We start from the raw sequence: 18,302 nt of genomic DNA on the forward strand, positions 1-18,302 counted from the left end.
CTGCGCTTGCATCTGGGCTGGCCCCTGGAGTCCCCACAGCTAAGCAGCAGGGGGAAAGTTCTGACAGCAGAGAATGGAGGCAGGTCACCCTATGTCATTATCATGGTGATGGTGATCATTGATCTTACGCTCAACCCTCAGTGGTGCTCAAGACCTCCCCTCCATCACCCTGCGGGAAGGACTTTGGGTGAAAGGGGAGAGGGATTGAGGGCAATCAAGGGGACTCCCCTGAGGTCTGTAAGTGGAAGAGGATTCTCTTCTCTCCCTGTTCCATAGAATAAACACCAAGAGGGCCAAACAGGCAAGGGAGCTGGCCGCGGAGAGAGCAGGATGCACAGGTCTAACTTGAAAGATGAAGAAGGGATTGAGGCTCACATGTGGCTCAGCCCGGCATGCCAGCAGAGAAGGCCAGAGACAAGCTCACCCCCAGCATCCTGGCTAGAACGACATGTGCATTTGCCTATAATGCCCTCCTCATCAGAGAAGTAGCACTGCCATGAAGCCCAGGGGCATCATGCCATGGAAAGCTGCTGGCTTCAGGGGAGCTAGGGCCGGCCATGGCGTTTTCTTGGCGTAGTAATTAGAACTTAGGGTCGATGCCACAGTTTTCCTGAGAACACATCAGTGCAATTATAAAGCATATCAATGGTGCAGTGATGATTCACTCCGCAAAGAATCTAAACAAACTAGTCCTTTCTAATTCCCATTACAGCTTTTCATGAAGGGAGGCATACATGTTTTGTGGTTGAGGAAAAGAATGCCTATCACCAGCTCTCACTTGCAGTAACTTATCTGTGAGTTTGTGAAGTGATCAAACCCCTTCTGGGAGACAGCCCGAACTGGAGAAAGGGAAACAAAATTGCACCTCAACTAACATAATGGCCGCACTGGTAAATCTGAAACAAGGAGCTCAAGGGGTTTGAGAGCACCAGATCAGATTATGAAAATTTCACAGGTTAATTGCTAAAAACTTGGTCCTTTAAGAAAGTATGTAACTCCGGGGCGCCTGGGTGGCTCAGCCATTAAGTGTCTGCCTTCGGCTCAGGTCATGATCCCAGGGCCCTGGGATGGAGTCCCACGTGGGGCTCTCTGCTCAGCGGGAAGCCTGCTTCTCCCTCTCCCACTCCCCCCTGCTTGTGTTCCCTCTCTCGCTGTGTGTCTGTCAAATAAATAAATAAAATCTTTAAAAAAAATTAAAAAAGTATATAACTCCACAAAGGAAAAGACTGTTGGTGTAACAGCATAAAAAATCTTCTGAATTCATATATACACGCACGCACACACAAATCCAATAGAAATAAAATTAAAAGCCAAATAGTAAATCAGGAAAAAAATCTTGCAACCTAGAACACAAAGGTTTACTTTATTTAATATATAAAGAGGTTTCATAATTCAATAAGAGAAAGGTGAACACTAATAGAAAAATGAGTGATTTATTAAAAAATAAATAAGAATCATCAATAATCAGAGATACAACTGAAATAAATAAGAGATGAAGTTCTTTCCTGTCAGGCTGAAAGATGAAAAAAGAATCAAAGATACACCACAGATGAGGCAACGAGTGGGAATTTTCACACATGCTGGCCAAGTTTGACAAATTCAAAATTTTAAATGCATATATCCCCTTTGACTTATCAATTTCATTTAGAAGAAAGCACCCCAAATAACCATGAATGTGAGGAAAGATTTAGCTATAGAAAACATTTATTATAACATTGTTAATAAAAGATATAAAAGAAACAACCTAAATGCCCCAAATTGAGGATTTAAATATATTATAGTTTAAGAACAGCCATTTACTAGGATACAATGCCGTCTTTAAAAGTGGTTATTTAAAGGGGGCACCTGGCTGGTGCAATCAGTTAAGCGTCCCCGACTCTTGGTTTTGGCTCAGGTCGTGATCTCACGGCTGTGAAATCGAAACCTGTGCTGGGCTCCGTGCTTAGTGTGGAGTCTGCTTGAGATTCTCTCCCCCTCTCCCTCTGCCCCTCCCCCTACATGTGCACACTCTCTCTCAAATAAATAAATCCTTTTTAAAAAAGTGATCATTTTAAAAGGGTGATTTCATCTATCTATACTGACCACATTGTAATATAGTTCTAAATATATAACTTTATGTAGTATCCATATCTATACATATACATATATGTATATGTGGAATGCTCCTCCAAGTAAAGTCATTTAGTTTGGAGATTGGGATCTAAAAATATGTAAATATATGAAAGACAGGTACAGATATAGTTGGACAGATAGAATATCAGAATAATATTCTATCAAATACTAACACTTACTTCTGTTTGTGTTAACTCACTTATGCTTCTTGTTTTTCTTCCAAACGCTTTGTAAAAATTACTTTATATGCAAGGGTTTGAAAAAATACAACCACTTCAAAGAGACAGAATGCACATGTGGGCAAATATCCTTGAGGTGGAAGCATCCCTTCTGGTCACTGAGGATTCACAGAGTAAGCAAAAGAAGTCCACAATGAATCACTTAGAATTAGAGTAGCCATATAATTTATCACCAAAACCAGGACACTTTTGAGACTGAAAGGACAAGCTATTGATAATTTTGTATAATCCGGGACTCCCCCAGGCAAACTCAGCCATGTGCTCATTCTACTTAGGATGAAAAATCTGTTTAACTTGCCTCTGAAAACAACCCAGAGTTGGAGTATTACAGTAAACCACGAACACAGAGCTCCCTTTTATCAGTACAGTCGGGTGCCATTTCTAAACATGCCAGCCAGATGGTTAAAGAATCTTGAAAAGTTCAAGTTTCTCACCTGATGAGCTCCTATCCACAGAGCCCTCATTTCAGAGATTCGTTCTTGACAAAAGGTATTTCTCAAAGAATTATGCCACTTGCCGAAGAACACACAGTATTATACTCAAGTTATCTCCTACTGTAGATTTTAATCTTGGAAACATTGTGTAACACTTTCAAATCCTTCCTGATTCCAAATCCCCTTGTGACTTGCCTATTTTCCACTAAGAGCTCTGTTGTAGGGAATTATTGTCTACTGACCTGAGGCTCTCACTTAAGAAGGCCACTCTCCCCCATGCAAACTCTGCCCACGGGCTATTCACGTCCTCCCCCAGGCCCCCAACACCATCTTTCCCAGCCCGGCTCAAATTTCTCCTCTGCCCCAAGCCCTCCACTGCCACAGCAGCAACCCTGGCCTGGCATTTATCATCTGCACATCGGAACAGCCCCTTCTCAAGGGCTATCCTGTTCTCCACACACCCATCTCCCCCCACCCCTGGTGAAAGCAACTACTCAGTCTACGCCACCTGGCATGGGGCCAGGCCAGGCCAGGCCAGTCTGTCATCCTCTCTCATCCCGATTATGAAACAAGGGTTGCAATTCCTTTAGATACCCCACCTCCCACCCAAACTTGACTCTTTACTAGGCGTTAGAAGAGACTTTTTTTTTTTTTTTTTTTGCAGAGTCTGTGAATGCCAAGGTATTTGCATAGGTGGAAAAATTAAAGCCTTCTCAACTGAGGCAATCGGTGAGGCCTTTCCTCCCTAAAAGCACCATGAAATGGCACACACTAGAGATTCAGAACCAAGTCGGAACAGAGAGTAGTGTCTGTGTGTTATAAAGATGGTTACGTTGCCACAAGGGCACAAGGGACAAAAGCTCAGACAGGTACTGTTAACATAGGATACTATCACTACCACCTTACAGTATTTTACTTGGATTTGATGTTCCCTGTATGGGGCCTACATGAAGCTCGTCAGCTGATCAATGCTCCAACATTTGCCCTCACCCTCCTAAGAGTCCGGCACCTGCCATTTCTTGGCATTGATCACACACTAGGAGACATACGTTGCTAAATCAATCACGGGTCAATCCATAATTGAAACGACACTCTTTGCACCTCCTGCTGCCAAATTTATAAACTGATATACATGTCAATGTCTCCTCCTCCAAGCCAAGCTTAGGATGACTTAAACCGTAACAGAAGTATGAACAGCCAAATTTAGATAGCAAGATTGTTCTATTTATTCCATCACGCAAGGCACTCTATTTCCCACACAGCTCCCAGCTGAACTGCTAACATACAGAGAGTCATCAATAACCCCCTTCTTTGCTGCTGGTCCATCTAGCACTTTCATGAGCTTTAGGGAGAGACGTACTTTCTTGAAGAAACTTTACTTCTATTAGAAAATTGCTTCATGGTCCTGATTTTGTTCGAACAAGCCACTTCCGTGCCATCTGCCTAGAAAATTGTCACAATGAATCTATGTCTGTCCTGTGAATGGTGCTCCTTTAAAAGTGGCACAGTTGTGCAGTGCACAACCTGTGCAATGGCTGAAGCCAGGTGTTTGATAACTTTGGAATATAAGAAACCAGAGGGAGGGTGCTGTGCTTTACTTCCACTCTGTGCCTCACTTTTATCATCCATAAGTTGGGAATAATAAGAGCTATCTAGCATGGGTGTCTTAGCACTGATCAACTTTCCCATTAGAGTAGGTAAGCCATGGTCTGTAAGGGATTCAGAGAGAAACAGGCGACCATATTACTTGATTATTGCATAAGACCTATACTCATTTCCTTTGATTCTATAAATTCAGCCAATAACATAATTTGGCTTTCATATATTGAAAGGGCAAGACCTTGGGTTTAACTCGTAGTGATGGATGATGGGTCTCACAGCCCCGCCACACTCTTACTGGATTTCTGTGTGAGGAAAAAAGCGCACGATGACAAAGAAGTGCCTGGGGCTTAGGTGTTCATTCTCTGGAAATGAAAAAGAAAGAAAACTAGAAATTAGTTGCCCTACATCAGGGTTTCTGACTCCTATCACTGTGATTTTGGGCTGGATAAATCTTCCCATGCATCTGAAGGCAGGATATTTACCGGCATCCCCGGCCTCTACCCACTAGATGCCAATAGTACACCCAGCCCCAGTCAGGACAACCAAAAATGTCTCCAGCCATTGCCAAATATACTTGGAGTGAGGAGGGGAGGCAGCGAAATCATCCCTGGTTGAGAAACACTGGCCTACATGGAAATGTAAATTTATAGCCTCAGTATCATTCTTGGGACGTAGTAATCTATGAATAAGCTGGCCTCCAAACAACAGGGACCTGGGCTTTACTCTAAGTGCTGCAGTGATTGTTTTATGAACTTAAAGATACCAGGCTTCTGTCAACCTCTCTCATTCCAAGTATGAAACGAGGGTTGCAATTCCTTTAGACACCCCACCTCCCACCCAAACTTGACTACTAGGCGTTAGAAGAGAACTTTTTTTTTTTTTTTTTTTTGCTTAGCCAGAGTCTGTGAATGCCAAGATATTTGCATAGGTGGAAAAATTAGGTGTCATATAAATATAACCCAAACTCTGGCCTCTCATTTTCAGGATTTCCTCCTTTTTAGAGTATCGGGCTGGGGCTAGAAGAAAGGCATTAGGGACTGCTGGGGGCTGTCCCCTGCTCACTTTGTGCCTGGCCACCTCCCGGGGTGCGGGGACTGCCTTCTTCTCTCAAATAATGGGGCTGCTACCACACAGGGCTGGCAGGAAGTAAAGCTAGCAACTTGCAACCTTCCATCTATGGCTCCCATGTAAGTGTAAGCCCCTGATTCAATTTCCCACAACGCCGCTACCTAAGACCAGGCCATTTAAAACCTTGAGGGAAGCAAAAGAAAAGACAACACAGAAAACCTTATGACTGGTTCCTGGGTTTGAACGATTGCTGACTCATAGCTAGGTCAATCCAGAAGGGGTCCCCTACAGGACACTACCTGGCCCGGCTCCTGGCCCGGCTCCTGGCCCATAAGAGGTTCTTACCTACCTGCTGCCCACACGGGGGGAGCTCAGCCCTTATCTGCTCCCTCCCGCTCCTTCAGCCTCTAGTGCTCATGGCCCCTTCTTCTCACCCTGGGATGACTGACAGACAGGAACATCCCCATAGAGTGTCAACCACTAACCACAAGGGTTGGCCTTTTTAGATAGTTGGAAGGACAATCTCTCAATAACTCGTTTTCCTAAGTCTGAGATATTCGGTTTGGAAAATCACCTTGGGGGAGGCTTTTCCCATGAGTCCAAGCTGGCTGTAGCCCTTGGGCCCAAGCTTTATGGTAACCATGAAATGGGCATGAGGTCAGGTTTCCAGTGATCTTCCTCACATGGGCCAGTCTCCATCTTGAGATGTCCCCATGACAACGGTTGAACAATGACACCTATAACACACTTCTCAGGAATAAAAAATATTTCCCAAGAGGTAGAGTACTGTGGTCTGAATGACTGTGTCTCCCCCCCCATACATTCATATGGTTGAAATCCTACTCCTGAAGGAAATGGTGTCAGGAGGTAGGGCCTTTGGGGCCTGGCGGTGGGGGAAGAGTGGGCTGTGAAGGTGGAACCCTTATCAAAGAGACCCTAGAGAGCTAGCTCGCCCCTTCCACCACGTGGGGACACGGTAAAAAGACGCCATCTACGAACCAAGAAACCCTCACTGAACACGGCATTTTCCAATGCCATGGTCCCGGACTTGCAGCCTCCAGAACTGTGAGAAAGCCAATTTTGTCATTTATAAGCCCTTCAGTCTGTGGTAATTTGTTACAGCAACCCAAACAGACCAAGACAGAGGATTCTCAATCCATAGTGGAAAAGAAACATTTTTTCCCCAACACACCAGCAAAACAATTATAAAACAAGAGCAATTAAAACCGTTAACTCGGTATGGAAAAGACGGGCCAAGCCATGGAACAGAAAAGAGAGCTCAGAAACAGACCCATGTATTTGGGAAGTGAGTGTATGATCTCTATGGAAAGAAAGGCTACGCTATTCAATATATGCCTGGGGAAAACTGGTAACTGGGAAAAGATCAAAAATTAAATTTTTACTTCACATCATTAACCAAAAATACCTAAGAGCTAAATGTAAAAACAAAAATGTTGGGTAGGAATGAGGGCATGAGGCAATGGGCCCATTCCTACACTACTAGCAAGAGCATGAATCAGTCAGCTACTTCAGAAGACAATTTGGCAGAACTATGAAAATTTAAAATGCGCACACCCAGCAATTCTACTTTGGGGTAGAAATACTCCCTCATGCCCAGGAAGCAGATCTAAAAATAAAGATGTTGACCACTCTGTTTTTTGTAAAACCAGAAACCTCAATGTCTATCACTAGGACAACAGACAGACTCCAGAACATCATATGGAATAGTATGCAGCTGTTTAAAAGGAGAAGGTATTTCTGCTTATAATGACATGCAATCACATGTGAAAAAAGAAAATTGCTGCAGAAAAATATCCACAAAATGGTCTGTTGCACTGTCAATCCTGTTTATGCTCATGCAAGGCTTCTTTCTCAACTGGGGATAAAACACGTCTCTCTACAAAATGATGCTGCTCATGTTTAAAAGAAAACAAGAACACACATGTGGCAATATCACCTATGCCTTGATGATAAATATAGACAGTAGGTAAATGTATAGAGAATGGTTTGGAAAACCACCTTCAGAGTTAGGGACGTGGGAGGATCTGGGGGCAGGGACGTGTCTACGTTTGAAGGAAATACTCAAAGGGAATTTTCTCCTTATCATTACTGTTTCACCATCTCATGGGAACACATTCATATGTAACCTTTAGAATACAATATTAAATTGCTTTTTACAAAAGACAATAAACTGTTTTTGGAGGGAGGAAGTAATTTGCAGAGACCCCACTCGGCTTACTATTAGGACAACCATGTTCATTGCCGTGCAAAAGCAGTTTTGCCTCCAAGCACATGGGATTTTGCAGTTCCTTGGCAGAACAGAAAAGTCTTATAGGGCCTTCTCCAGAACAAAGGGATATGCACCCTACCCTGAAGTCCACATCAGATGAAGTTTCAGGCAGAAGACTGCTGACACAAGTCTCCACCAACTGATGCAGGACAGCAGGCCCACAGGAAGGAAAAGGAGCTTGGGTTTCCTTTCTAAGTAGGATGTTCAGAAGCAACCACAGGAGCCCTCCTAGCATCAGAGGGCCAGCCTGTTTCTGACTAGCCGCTGTTGTCTACACAATACATTGCAGCTAAAGTAAGAATCAGCAAACATTTACAGTGGTCAGTTGTGCGCCAGACCCTAGGCTGGGGGCTCCATACCCCAAATCTCACTTCATCCTCACAATGATCTGAAGAGAGGAACCTTGGTACCCATTTAACAGATTGCGAAACTGAGGTTGGAATCGATGAAGAAAGGTTCTCAAGCAAATGACTGAAGAGCAATTCTTATTTACCACCTGTCGATCTCAAGCCCGTGCTCTGGCCCCCACCCTGCACCGCCTCGCCAGCTATATGAACAGGTGAGTTTGGAGGGGTTGGCGGGGGGGCTTTGCTCCAATTAATAAGTGCACATGAGTTTTAAGTTTGTTTATATTTATATTTAGGTGAAGGGCCAAAAGTGATTTCTACGACAATGCCAAAGAGACGCTATCTTTTCTCCTGCCTGACCCTTGAGGAAGAGCGATGGACAGAAACGGGGCAGGCTCTGTCACACTCAGGGGAGCAGAGAACTCCTTGGCCTGCAGCAGCAGAGGCGTTCCGGGGAGCCCTGAGAGAGCAAAGCCCCAGATGAGTCTGCCCAGGCTGTCAAGGCAGCTGTCCCTCAACACCACGCATTCCCGTGTTGGACTTTTCTGCCAGAGTCAGAATGCAAATTGCGTGTTTTTGTAGTTCTGTTTATCACTAGAGTCCCTGTTTGTTTAGATCAGACACATGGCTAGGGCCTTATACTGAAACCAATACCCCAAAGCCGCAAAGCCTGGAATTCCTATTTTCTTTCCTACTCCCATTGCTACTGGGGGTCTTTTCTCCCAGTCCCCTTTGATCCAGCGACATGTGAGGGGCAGGGAAGAGGCAGGTAACCTTGTCTAACAAGGCGAGGGAGACAGCACACCTGCCCTCCAGATGCAGCGAGCTCTTATCAAAGGTAACAACGTATGTAACAAATCCCCCCCCCCCCCCCAATTACAATGCTCAGAGAGAGTGGGTTTGGGAAATAAATTTAGAGAGAAGAGTGGCAGATGGGATAGATGGATTCAATTAAGACAAAGAACATCAAACAATTCCAGGGATGCCTCATTCTAATGGAATGTCATTTTCTCCTCATCGCCTCCAGGGAGCTCCCAACAACAGTCTAGGTAGGAAGTAGGGTGCACACACAGCACCTCGACCCCAGCAGGAGCTTAAGATCCTCAAATGAGAGCACCAATATTAACCTCTTCTCTTCTTTTCAGTAAGGAGGTAAAACAGCACATGCATCAGACTAAATGAATGCAGGCTGCATATTAGATGCACATCTCTCCAGAACCAGGTGTTATTCAAATTAAATAGGTATTTTCTACTGCCATCTCTGTGGAACTCATTTCTTTATTTGGTCTATAGAAGAGTCTCCTTTTTAATTGAATCAACCACTGTTATTTTTCTAAGAAAGATGATAAAACAATAAAAATATTTACACCCCTTTTATCTTCCCAAACATTAATCATGAAGGGAAGAAGGTATTATACCTTTGCTAGACAGTTTTATCACATGGACATTGTATTAATACACTTTAAATGACCGTTTTGCTGGTCAATTTATACCTATTAAGAATGTATAAAATTCTTGTTGCCACTAACAATATTTGTAACTCTTTATTACCAAAAGGAATTCAAGTCTGCAATAAATTTGCCATATGTATAGTTGAAATGTAAGTATTGATGTGTATATAATACTCTATATGCACCATGTTGACCCAAATGCTACTCCTGACTGACCTCAATTTTCATCTAAAGTCAAGTGTAGAAGTCTAGTAGTCTGATGAGCAATGCTTCTGTCTTTCTCTGGCTCCCAGTGGTATAATTTTAATTGACAGCCATGTTCTCCAGTTACTAAGTCATAGGTGGGTTAGAGTTTCGCAAAGTTGGTATTATTATCTCTATAGTCGGTGCAGACACTGGGCAAGGCTGAGGGTGGAAACCGCAATTCTACTGCAGAAGTCTAACTGCAGTAATGCGTACAGGTTCTGATTATCAGCGAAACAGGCAATGTATCCAACGTCTATTTTGTAGAGATGCTAAACCACTTCTAGGTTCCAGCCCCTACTTCACTATGTTACAAACTAAAATGCTCCCAGCTAGAAGGGAATAATATTTAGGCTGTCATACTGGCTCCGGGGTGCTGTGTAGAAATAATCTCTACTTGAAAGACTTGGCTGGGGGCAGAAACTAATATTAAAATACTGGACCACTGCCTTGTTTCTCTGAGACTGAGGTGACGTGACTCCTCGGGATGATAAGCCACCATTGGTTTTTTGGGTGGTTTAAAATGGCTCCTGAGAGCAGAGAATTTTCTGGAAGCTTCCAACCACTGGGCTTTAGTCGCTTCATCACTTTACTCTCCACACACCTCAAGGATGGCAGGGTTGTAAGGGCCCCAGTGTGACAGCACCACTATAAGTAAAGACTTGTTTCCAACAGTTATATCCTGACCTTGTCATGGGTGAATTCTTTCCATAAAGTAGTGACTGAGTTTAAACAGCAAAAAACTTGAGTACCCAGAGGTAAAGGTAAATCATAAAACTCAGCATGTAGGAGATACTAGAGTCAACTGGTCCCACCAAGTTGGCAAGGATGACACACAATTCATAGGCTCAAATGAGGCTCAAATGAGGACCAAGGAACATTGCTCAGACAACGTTGCTTTGTTATCTAATCACTTTATGCAAACCATTCTGTATTAGTTATGTATTCTTATGTAACCAGTTATTCCAGAATTTTCACAACTTAAAACAACAAACACCAATTATCTCATAGTTTAGGGGGGGTCAGGAATTCAGGCATGACTTAACTGGGTGCCTCTGCCCCAAGGTTTCTCACACACGTGGGCCAGGGCTGTGGTCTTGTCTCAAGGCTCCATGGGAGAAAAATATGTTTCCAAACTCATTCACATGGCTATTGACAGGATTCAGCACCTCATGGGCTGTTGGACCAAGGGCTCAGTTCCTCACTGACTGTTGGCCAGAGGCCTCCCCCGGTTTCTTGCCACCTGTGCCTCTCCCATAGGGCAGCTCACAAGACGGCAGGGGGGCTTCTGGTGAGAGCAAGAGTGAACAAGATAGAATCCACAGTCTTTTTGTGAACCAACCTCAGAAGTGACACCCCGTTCGTTTTGTTATATTCTATTTGTTAGTGGCAAGTCCCTTGGTCCGGCCCACACTGAAGGGAGGGGATCACACAAGGGCATGAATACCAGGATGTGGGAATCACTGGCATCATTTTAGAGGCTGCCTACCACATCTTCCCTTGCATGCACAATACAGAAATAGACACAAAAAAAGTGGAAGGAAAATCAGGAAGCAGGAGGGGAAGGGAAAATATTCCAGGATCTAATTACCTAGGCCTCTGAGCTCTCTCTCCCCCCAAATCCAGCCATACAACATACCTTCTGATGAGGCTCTCTTCACAGAGTCTTTCATACCTGCCCCCTCCTCTCCACCTGCACGGGACCACCAAAGTTCATTCGGCCTTCACTTCACACCATGAATACTGCAGCACTACTTCTAATCTGCTTCCATATCCAGTAAGTCCTGGTCACCACAGCCTTTCTAAGTCACCCTTTCTACTAACCCTTATGCACCAGAAACCCCCTTGAGTGGCTCCCCACTGTCAAACAAAACCCAGTCTTTAGGTTGCCCTTCAGTGCCTTCCATAATTTGACCCAGCCATGACTATACTTCCAAACCCCCAATGATAAACCACCATCCCAGGTAAACCACGTTCAACCCCCCAAACACACCACATTTGTGCTCAGCTTGAAGCCTCCATTAATACCGTCAATCCCCTTCCCTTGGCAAGACCAGTCTTCACCTTACCATGATAAATCCTCCCCAATTTCTAAGGGGCAGAGCAAATCCTATCTTCTCTGTGATACATTTTCTGGTCATTCCAAACTACAGTTTAGTTCCTCTTATGATTAGGCACAGCTCTGAGAGACCCTACCATTCACTGCCTTGGCCAGTCACTGCGCACTTGTGTTGTTTTTCCAAGGAGTTGATAAATTTCACACCTTCCTCCTTCCACAGAGACCATCAGACTGCATCTCCACAAGGGGCTCGGTCTCGTTTGTCTTCCTCCATGGAAGGCACTAGTCCATGACAGGCAATATTTGTTGAAAAGATGGATGGTTGGTTGGATGGATGGATATTTGGAAGCAAATGTCAAGCACAGTGTCTAGCATATCCTAAGAGGTCAAAAAGCAATACATCTTTGTTAATACCACCAATTCTTAAAATGAGAGTTTTCCACTCACTGGCATCTCAGCCACTTAGTGGTCCCTATGTAGAAACCCTTCCAAAGACCGCAGAGGCAAATCAAATTTGTCTGGGTCAAGCCCATTCCCACAAACATTACAACCAAAGACCAATCCATAGCTCCTCCTTCATTGCCCATCCTAACCCTGGCTTTGAGGTACAGGATGCCAAATGCAGAGGCATCAGATAGATGGCAGAGCCAGGACAGAACTCAGTCAGTACGGAGCAACTTTAAATCAGTGTGCTTCAGCCACGGGGCAGAAACAAAAGTGGTAAGAACTAAAAGGGTACTGGGGAAAATGACAAATAGATCCATTGTGGGGGAGTGTCCATATATTTTCGGTAATTCCTAGGAAACAAAAGGATTCAAAGAGAGAAAACAAGAAAGGGATACCAGAAGACCTTCTAAGGCCTTTGTTGCCTACCCCCAGGGAGAGGAGGACAAATCTCAATTAAAGCATCAAACATCTAAAATTCAGAGGAAATCCTACGCTTCCTTTCTAGCTGGCTACAGCCGTTACGCCAGGAGTGAATGCTTCCAGGAGTCAGATTCCTGGCCCTAAGTTGCAGGTGCTAATCCGAGCCACCCTCGAATCACGGATAGGGAGCGCTGGAAACTGCTCCAGGGGCTTGGCCCAGGAAGCAGCATCTTCCGTACGGTGAATGTGCTCTCCCGGAATCGTGATCCTGGGGCAAGGTCTACGCGGTGGTTCCCGGAGAACCCGAGACACGCATCGCGCAGAGCATCTGGGGGCACCTCGGCCCTGAGTTTTGAGCTTTGCAATGTTCCGCAGCCTGACTGAGCTGGGTAGGCAACTGCCCTCGCCCCAAACTCACCTGCTTTTTAGAACCACTTCCATCTACCCATGGGTTTCAGCTCCCAAAGGCATCCGCGGAATCCTCCACGGTCCCAAGGTCCACCGTGACAGGAAAGGGAGAAGGGAGTGGTGGCTGGGAGGAGAGGTCATCACCAGGGTCCCTCCCTGGCTTGGGATGCTCGTAGGGGTAAAGCCCTGCCGGGCTCCTCCGCACTGGACCGCGGCGGGGGGTGGGGGGGGTCTCCGTGGGGGAGGGGCGGGGGGGGCGCCTCACCGTGGACGACAGGGAGCCGGCGAGGGAAGGACACGCTGGAAGGGCTGCATGCAAAAAACTTTCCGTCGTCTGGCGGCCACTCTGCGGGAAAGACCTCCCCGCCTACGGCCCCCGGGTCGTGCGTCGCCCCGGCCAGCCCCCCGACCCCCGCCCCGCACGCCCCGCACGTCCCGCGAGCCCCGGCCCCTCCGACGCGGGCTCCGGCCGCCCGGCGCACGGGGCAGCGGTGGCGGCGGCGCGGCAGCATCTCCGCGCTCGCGCGCGCTGCAGCCTCCGAGCCCCGGCACGCGGCGCTGGCCCGGCCCGCGGCCCCTCCCCCGGCGGGCGGGCGGGCGCGCGGCGAGCTGCGGGCGCCTCTCTGCTGCCTCTGGCGGCCGCGCGCCGCCGGCCGAGCCCAGCGGGCCCCGGGCGCCGAGCGCCGGCTCCTCCTCCTCTCTCTCTCTCTCCCCTCCTCCGCCGCCTCCCCGCTCCCTCCTCCCGTCCCTCCCTCCCTCCCCCTTTCAGAGCACTCAATGTCGGAACGTTCCGAAGATGACGTCGGAGCGTTCTCGAATCCCGTGTCTCTCGGCTGCTGCTGCCGAAGGAACAGGGAAAAAGCAACAAGAAGGAAGAGCAATGGCGACACTGGATCGCAAAGTGCCCAGTCCGGAGGCGTTTCTGGGCAAACCCTGGTCCTCCTGGATCGACGCCGCCAAATTACACTGCTCCGACAGTAAGAACCCCACCGCCTCCTCCTCCTTTTATTATCCTGTAACCTTTCCATTCACCTAGAGCCACTGGGAAAAAGTGTGTGTGTGAGAGAGAGAGTGGCCCCCGGTGTCCTCCATGCTTCTCCCTCTCTCTCTAAATAAATACACAGAGACAGATCATCAATGCACAGAGAGAGGCCCTGCTGCCAGGGCTGGCTGTCTGTCTGTCTGTGCCCGGCTCCCCGTGGCAGCCCGCGGGGTGGGCTTTCACAGCCCCACGGTGTATCTGTTTAAAAGGCTACTCTGTTGCTGCTTGCATAGTTTTTTTGGTACCTATCTGGGCCAGGTAGATGGCAATCCGGACTTGGGAGAAAATGTTGCATTGTCAATTTTTTGAAAGATTTTTCATGTACAGTATTTATATTGATCTGTTTGCAAATAAACACTCCCCCCCCCTTGACTTTGGCTTTCCCCCCCTTTTTGGTCTTTTTTCCCTCATTTTCTTTTCTCCTTTTCTTTTTCATCTGCAGATGTAGATTTAGAAGAGGCTGGAAAAGAGGGTGGAAAAAGCAGGGAGGTTATGAGGCTTAATAAAGAAGGTAAGTGAGCTACTGGCATTTTAGTGTTAGCATGTGGCAGAATCTTCACCGGATTTCGACTATAATGTGAATTGTTCTGCTGGGTACAGAGTGACTAAGGCTTGTCAAAAATCGAGCACGCCCAGGTGACTACTGCTTCATGTTAACTTCTTTCAAAGTATAAATACAACTGGGGGGGGGAGGGGGGAGACTGTGGAAGGTAGAAGTTTACAGCACTTAAGCTGGAGTCCACGTTTGGACCTTCTGATGCATATCTGCCATTCACCTTTGGAGCATCATTGCCAAATGGTGGTGGTGGGGGGGGGGTGTCTTGAAATCTCTGAAATGAGGAGCGAGGCTCCCTTCACCAGCATCCCAGCCTTCCTTGTGGGTACATACACAACAGTTTAATGAGCCCCACATGGTCAGTCATTCCAGCAGCTACTTCTCCACTCTCCACTGAAAACCACTGTACATTGCAGACCTTTGCAGCAAGTTACATTCGGCCCACTTTGTGTTTGGTCACAGATTGTTGTGTGGCGGGCAGGGCTAGGGGTGGCTGTGTGTGCAGCCCCCCAGCTGGTCGCACATCCCTGTTTCCCCAGCCTGGAAATACAGTACCTGAAATGGGACACAGTGAGTAGATAGGTCATCCCAGAGTGAGGCAGGGATGGGAAGCCACGGCCTGCTGGAACTGGGCATCAAACACACATGGTCGTCATAAATAAATCATATCCTGTTCGCGTTTGCAGGCCTGCCATATGTAACTCTGGCCTGTGGGCTTCACATGGAGCAACTCCAGAGGCCACTTTCTGCTGAACAAATGGGTGGGTTCATTTGAATTGTGATTTACTAACTGGTGTCTTGTAAACATGGCTGGCTGAAATTAGAGTGGGAGGAAGACATGAGGGGGCAGAAGAGGTTGGTGGGAAGTGTTGAAGGAGTTCAGCCATCACTAGGCCGTGGGAGCATTGCTCATCCAAAACAAATGGAAAAAAGGCCAGTTAGACTCCTAAGAATGGTCTCGCTCATAAGCCAGGATATCACCCTGTAAGGCAGTTAAAACCTACTTGGAAGCGTTTTGTGGATCACCACCTAAGACAGTCGGTTTTCTGTGCCCAGGGATTTCCTGACCATCCAGTGAGAGGAGAATTTGTGCTTTAGAAAAAATAGCACGGAGGTTAAAATATTCAAGGACGGTTCTCAAGCATAGTGTTCCTGCTAATTAATTATGTTGGGAACGAAACCTTATTCTAAAGATGTTTGCCTCTAAATATCATAGTGGGGTCCTGCCATGTGTCTCCAGGATGCACGAGGGAATGATGTCAAGCGGACTTCTTACAAGTGGCAGCTTATTGGCGCTAAATGTCCGTGCGTGTTGGCAATGGAAAGTATCACTAGAAATTATTTTTCTTTATAAACTCTTGAGATCTTTAAGAACTCATGGGTCTCCGTTGTCAGACCACTGGCCATGAAAAGGTTTCCACAAAAAAAGATGAGGTTGTGAAAACCTTTAAATAAGTTGAGTAAAGGTCATGGTGTGCCACCGATTGGTACCTCTCAGGCCTGGGCGACAGATTCTGACCATACCACACAAAACTCATATTCTGCACCCTCCTCGCTGCGTCCATCTCAAAAGACTCGTGTTCTCAGATTCTCTTTGCCTCTTGAGAAATAGATTCTTTTAAGGAAAAATGAAAAGCTCGCCTTTCCTCAGAAGTCACAAGTGGTACATCCTGCTTATTATAGCCTTTGTCCTGTAAAGGTACAAAGATTTAGCTCCTAATTATATGCGTTTGCATTAAGGACACCCACTGTGCAGTGTAACATGCAATTGCTGAGTTCACCAAATAGCCATGTATGGGCTGAAACCTCTTTGTTCGTGGGCCTGGTGGAGCAAGCTTGGGTTAGCAATCCCTGAAGGTCTTCCTGGTATGTGCATACAGTTTTCCTTAGAGGGAGAGGATATAGTAGTAAATATCTACCCCCCCGCCGACCACCACCATGGTGAGGAATTGAAGGGTTGAACTGGGATTCTGTGTTGGTATGTCTGGTTGCTGGGATCTCCAGAAACACTGGTTGCATTAGTCTCACCATGGGCCTTCTTGTCGGAGTCACCGTGTGGGTGGCCTCCAGATGGATGTGTGTTTGTGGATGGGTCTCCAGGACACAAAGTGACCTAGGTGTGATTGTGTTTATCCATGGGTGTCAAGTGCATAGATTGGCCATGATGCAGTTGGGAGGAAGCAGGTCTTGAAAAGAAGTTTGGGCTTTAATGGCAGTGAATGAGTTAGGAATTCCAACTGAGAAATCAAGGGATGTGATCCACATTTTAAATATTTTAAATTGTGGTAAAAGAAACATAATGTAAAATTTACCATTTTAACCATTTTAAAGAGTATAATTCAGTGGTGCTAGGTACATTTACGGTGTTTTACAGCCATCATCATCCCTATACATTTCCTGAACTTTTTCATCATCCCAACCAGGAACCCTGTAGCCATTACACGATAACTCCCCATTGCCTTTCCTCTCAGCCCTGGAAACCTCTGTTCTATCTACTGTCTCTATGAAGATGCCTGTTTTATATTCTCTCTTTCTCTCTCACTCTCTCCCTCCCCGACTCCTCTTTCCCTCCCTGCCCCCTTTCTCCCTCTCTCTCCAAAATGCAGTATTTGTCCCTTTGTGTCTGGCTTATTTCACTTAGCATAACACTTTCATCATTAATCCATGCTGTAGCAGGTGCCACAATTTTTTCCTTTTTACGGCTAAATAATATTCCATGGTGGGTATAGACTGTGTTTTATTTATCCAGCCATCTGTTGATGGGCATTTGGCTTGTTTCCGCCTTTTGGCTCCAGTGAATAATGCTGCTGTGACCATTGTTGTGATATGATATGTTTTATAGACGAAGCTATAAGGGAGGAAAGTTAGGCTGGAAATGCAAGAGAAGAAACATTTTGCCTTCTGCCTCTATCTGGCCACAGCCTCAGAAGACACAGGAAGGACTTGCTGGCGTTTGGAATAGCCTGATTATGGGAATGTGCTTCCTTCTTCATTCCTTTCACCCTTTGTGGCTTCAGTTCTCCACCTGGATGAAATGTTAACCAAATGCTTCAGAATTTCTGTAGTGAATTATTCGCATTCATGTTATTATTTCATCCAAAATTAGTGAAAATCACAGGCAAGAGGAATTTGGCAAACACCCTTGAACCTTGCCAGATGGTCACCTGGGTTCAGAAGGTGCTGCGAACTCCATGCTTGGATGTGGTGATGTGGGGTTATGCAGAGGGCTGCCCGGAGTACCAATGGAGCAGGAGAGAGGGCTCTGGGGCAGCTTCCTGAAGTCTCCCTGTATGACCTTGGTAACACCGGCTCCCTTCTCCGGGCCTCTCCTCTCACTTGTAAAGTAGGGAGTGGGATGACATGTCCCCCAGGGTCCCTTTGAGATGGCTGACCCTGACTCTGTCTACTGAACGTACCTCTATTTGAGATCCAGTCATACCACCCAGGCTGTTTTTAAAGAAACAACAGCAACAAAATCAAGCCCTCGCTTTAAAAATATCTTAACTAACTACTACACACTGGGTCTGTTTTCTCATTTTATAATCTCTTGGTGGCAAACATCACCACATCTCCCACGCAAAGCA

At 46.3% G+C, this 18,302-nt stretch overlaps 1 protein-coding gene and 1 long non-coding RNA gene across 9 annotated transcripts in view; one reads left to right on the forward strand and one right to left on the reverse strand.

Moving 5' to 3' along the window:
- LOC114219731 (uncharacterized) overlaps positions 1–13,481 on the reverse strand; it is a 29,266-nt gene extending 15,785 nt beyond the window's left edge. Inside the window, exon 1 of the long non-coding RNA XR_003611452.2 lies at positions 13,386–13,481. This is a non-coding gene — a long non-coding RNA (uncharacterized LOC114219731). The remainder of the gene's footprint in view (positions 1–13,385) is intronic.
- A 412-nt stretch (positions 13,482–13,893) lies between these two features.
- The window catches only part of ATXN7L1 (ataxin 7 like 1), a 230,246-nt gene continuing 225,837 nt past the window's right edge, over positions 13,894–18,302 (forward strand). For all 8 annotated transcript variants that reach the window (XM_028120642.2, XM_028120648.2, XM_028120737.1 and 5 more), the window contains exons 1-2: positions 13,894–14,097; positions 14,605–14,673. In XM_028120642.2, the coding sequence (XP_027976443.1) occupies positions 13,917–14,097; positions 14,605–14,673 (250 nt within the window). In that variant the 5' untranslated portion in view covers positions 13,894–13,916. The remainder of the gene's footprint in view (positions 14,098–14,604; positions 14,674–18,302) is intronic.

Source organism: Eumetopias jubatus, unplaced genomic scaffold (assembly GCF_037043125.1).
Source record: "Eumetopias jubatus isolate StellerSeaLion01/CBP00866 unplaced genomic scaffold, mEumJub1_p1.0 scaffold_14, whole genome shotgun sequence".
Classification (NCBI taxonomy): domain Eukaryota; kingdom Metazoa; phylum Chordata; class Mammalia; order Carnivora; family Otariidae; genus Eumetopias; species Eumetopias jubatus.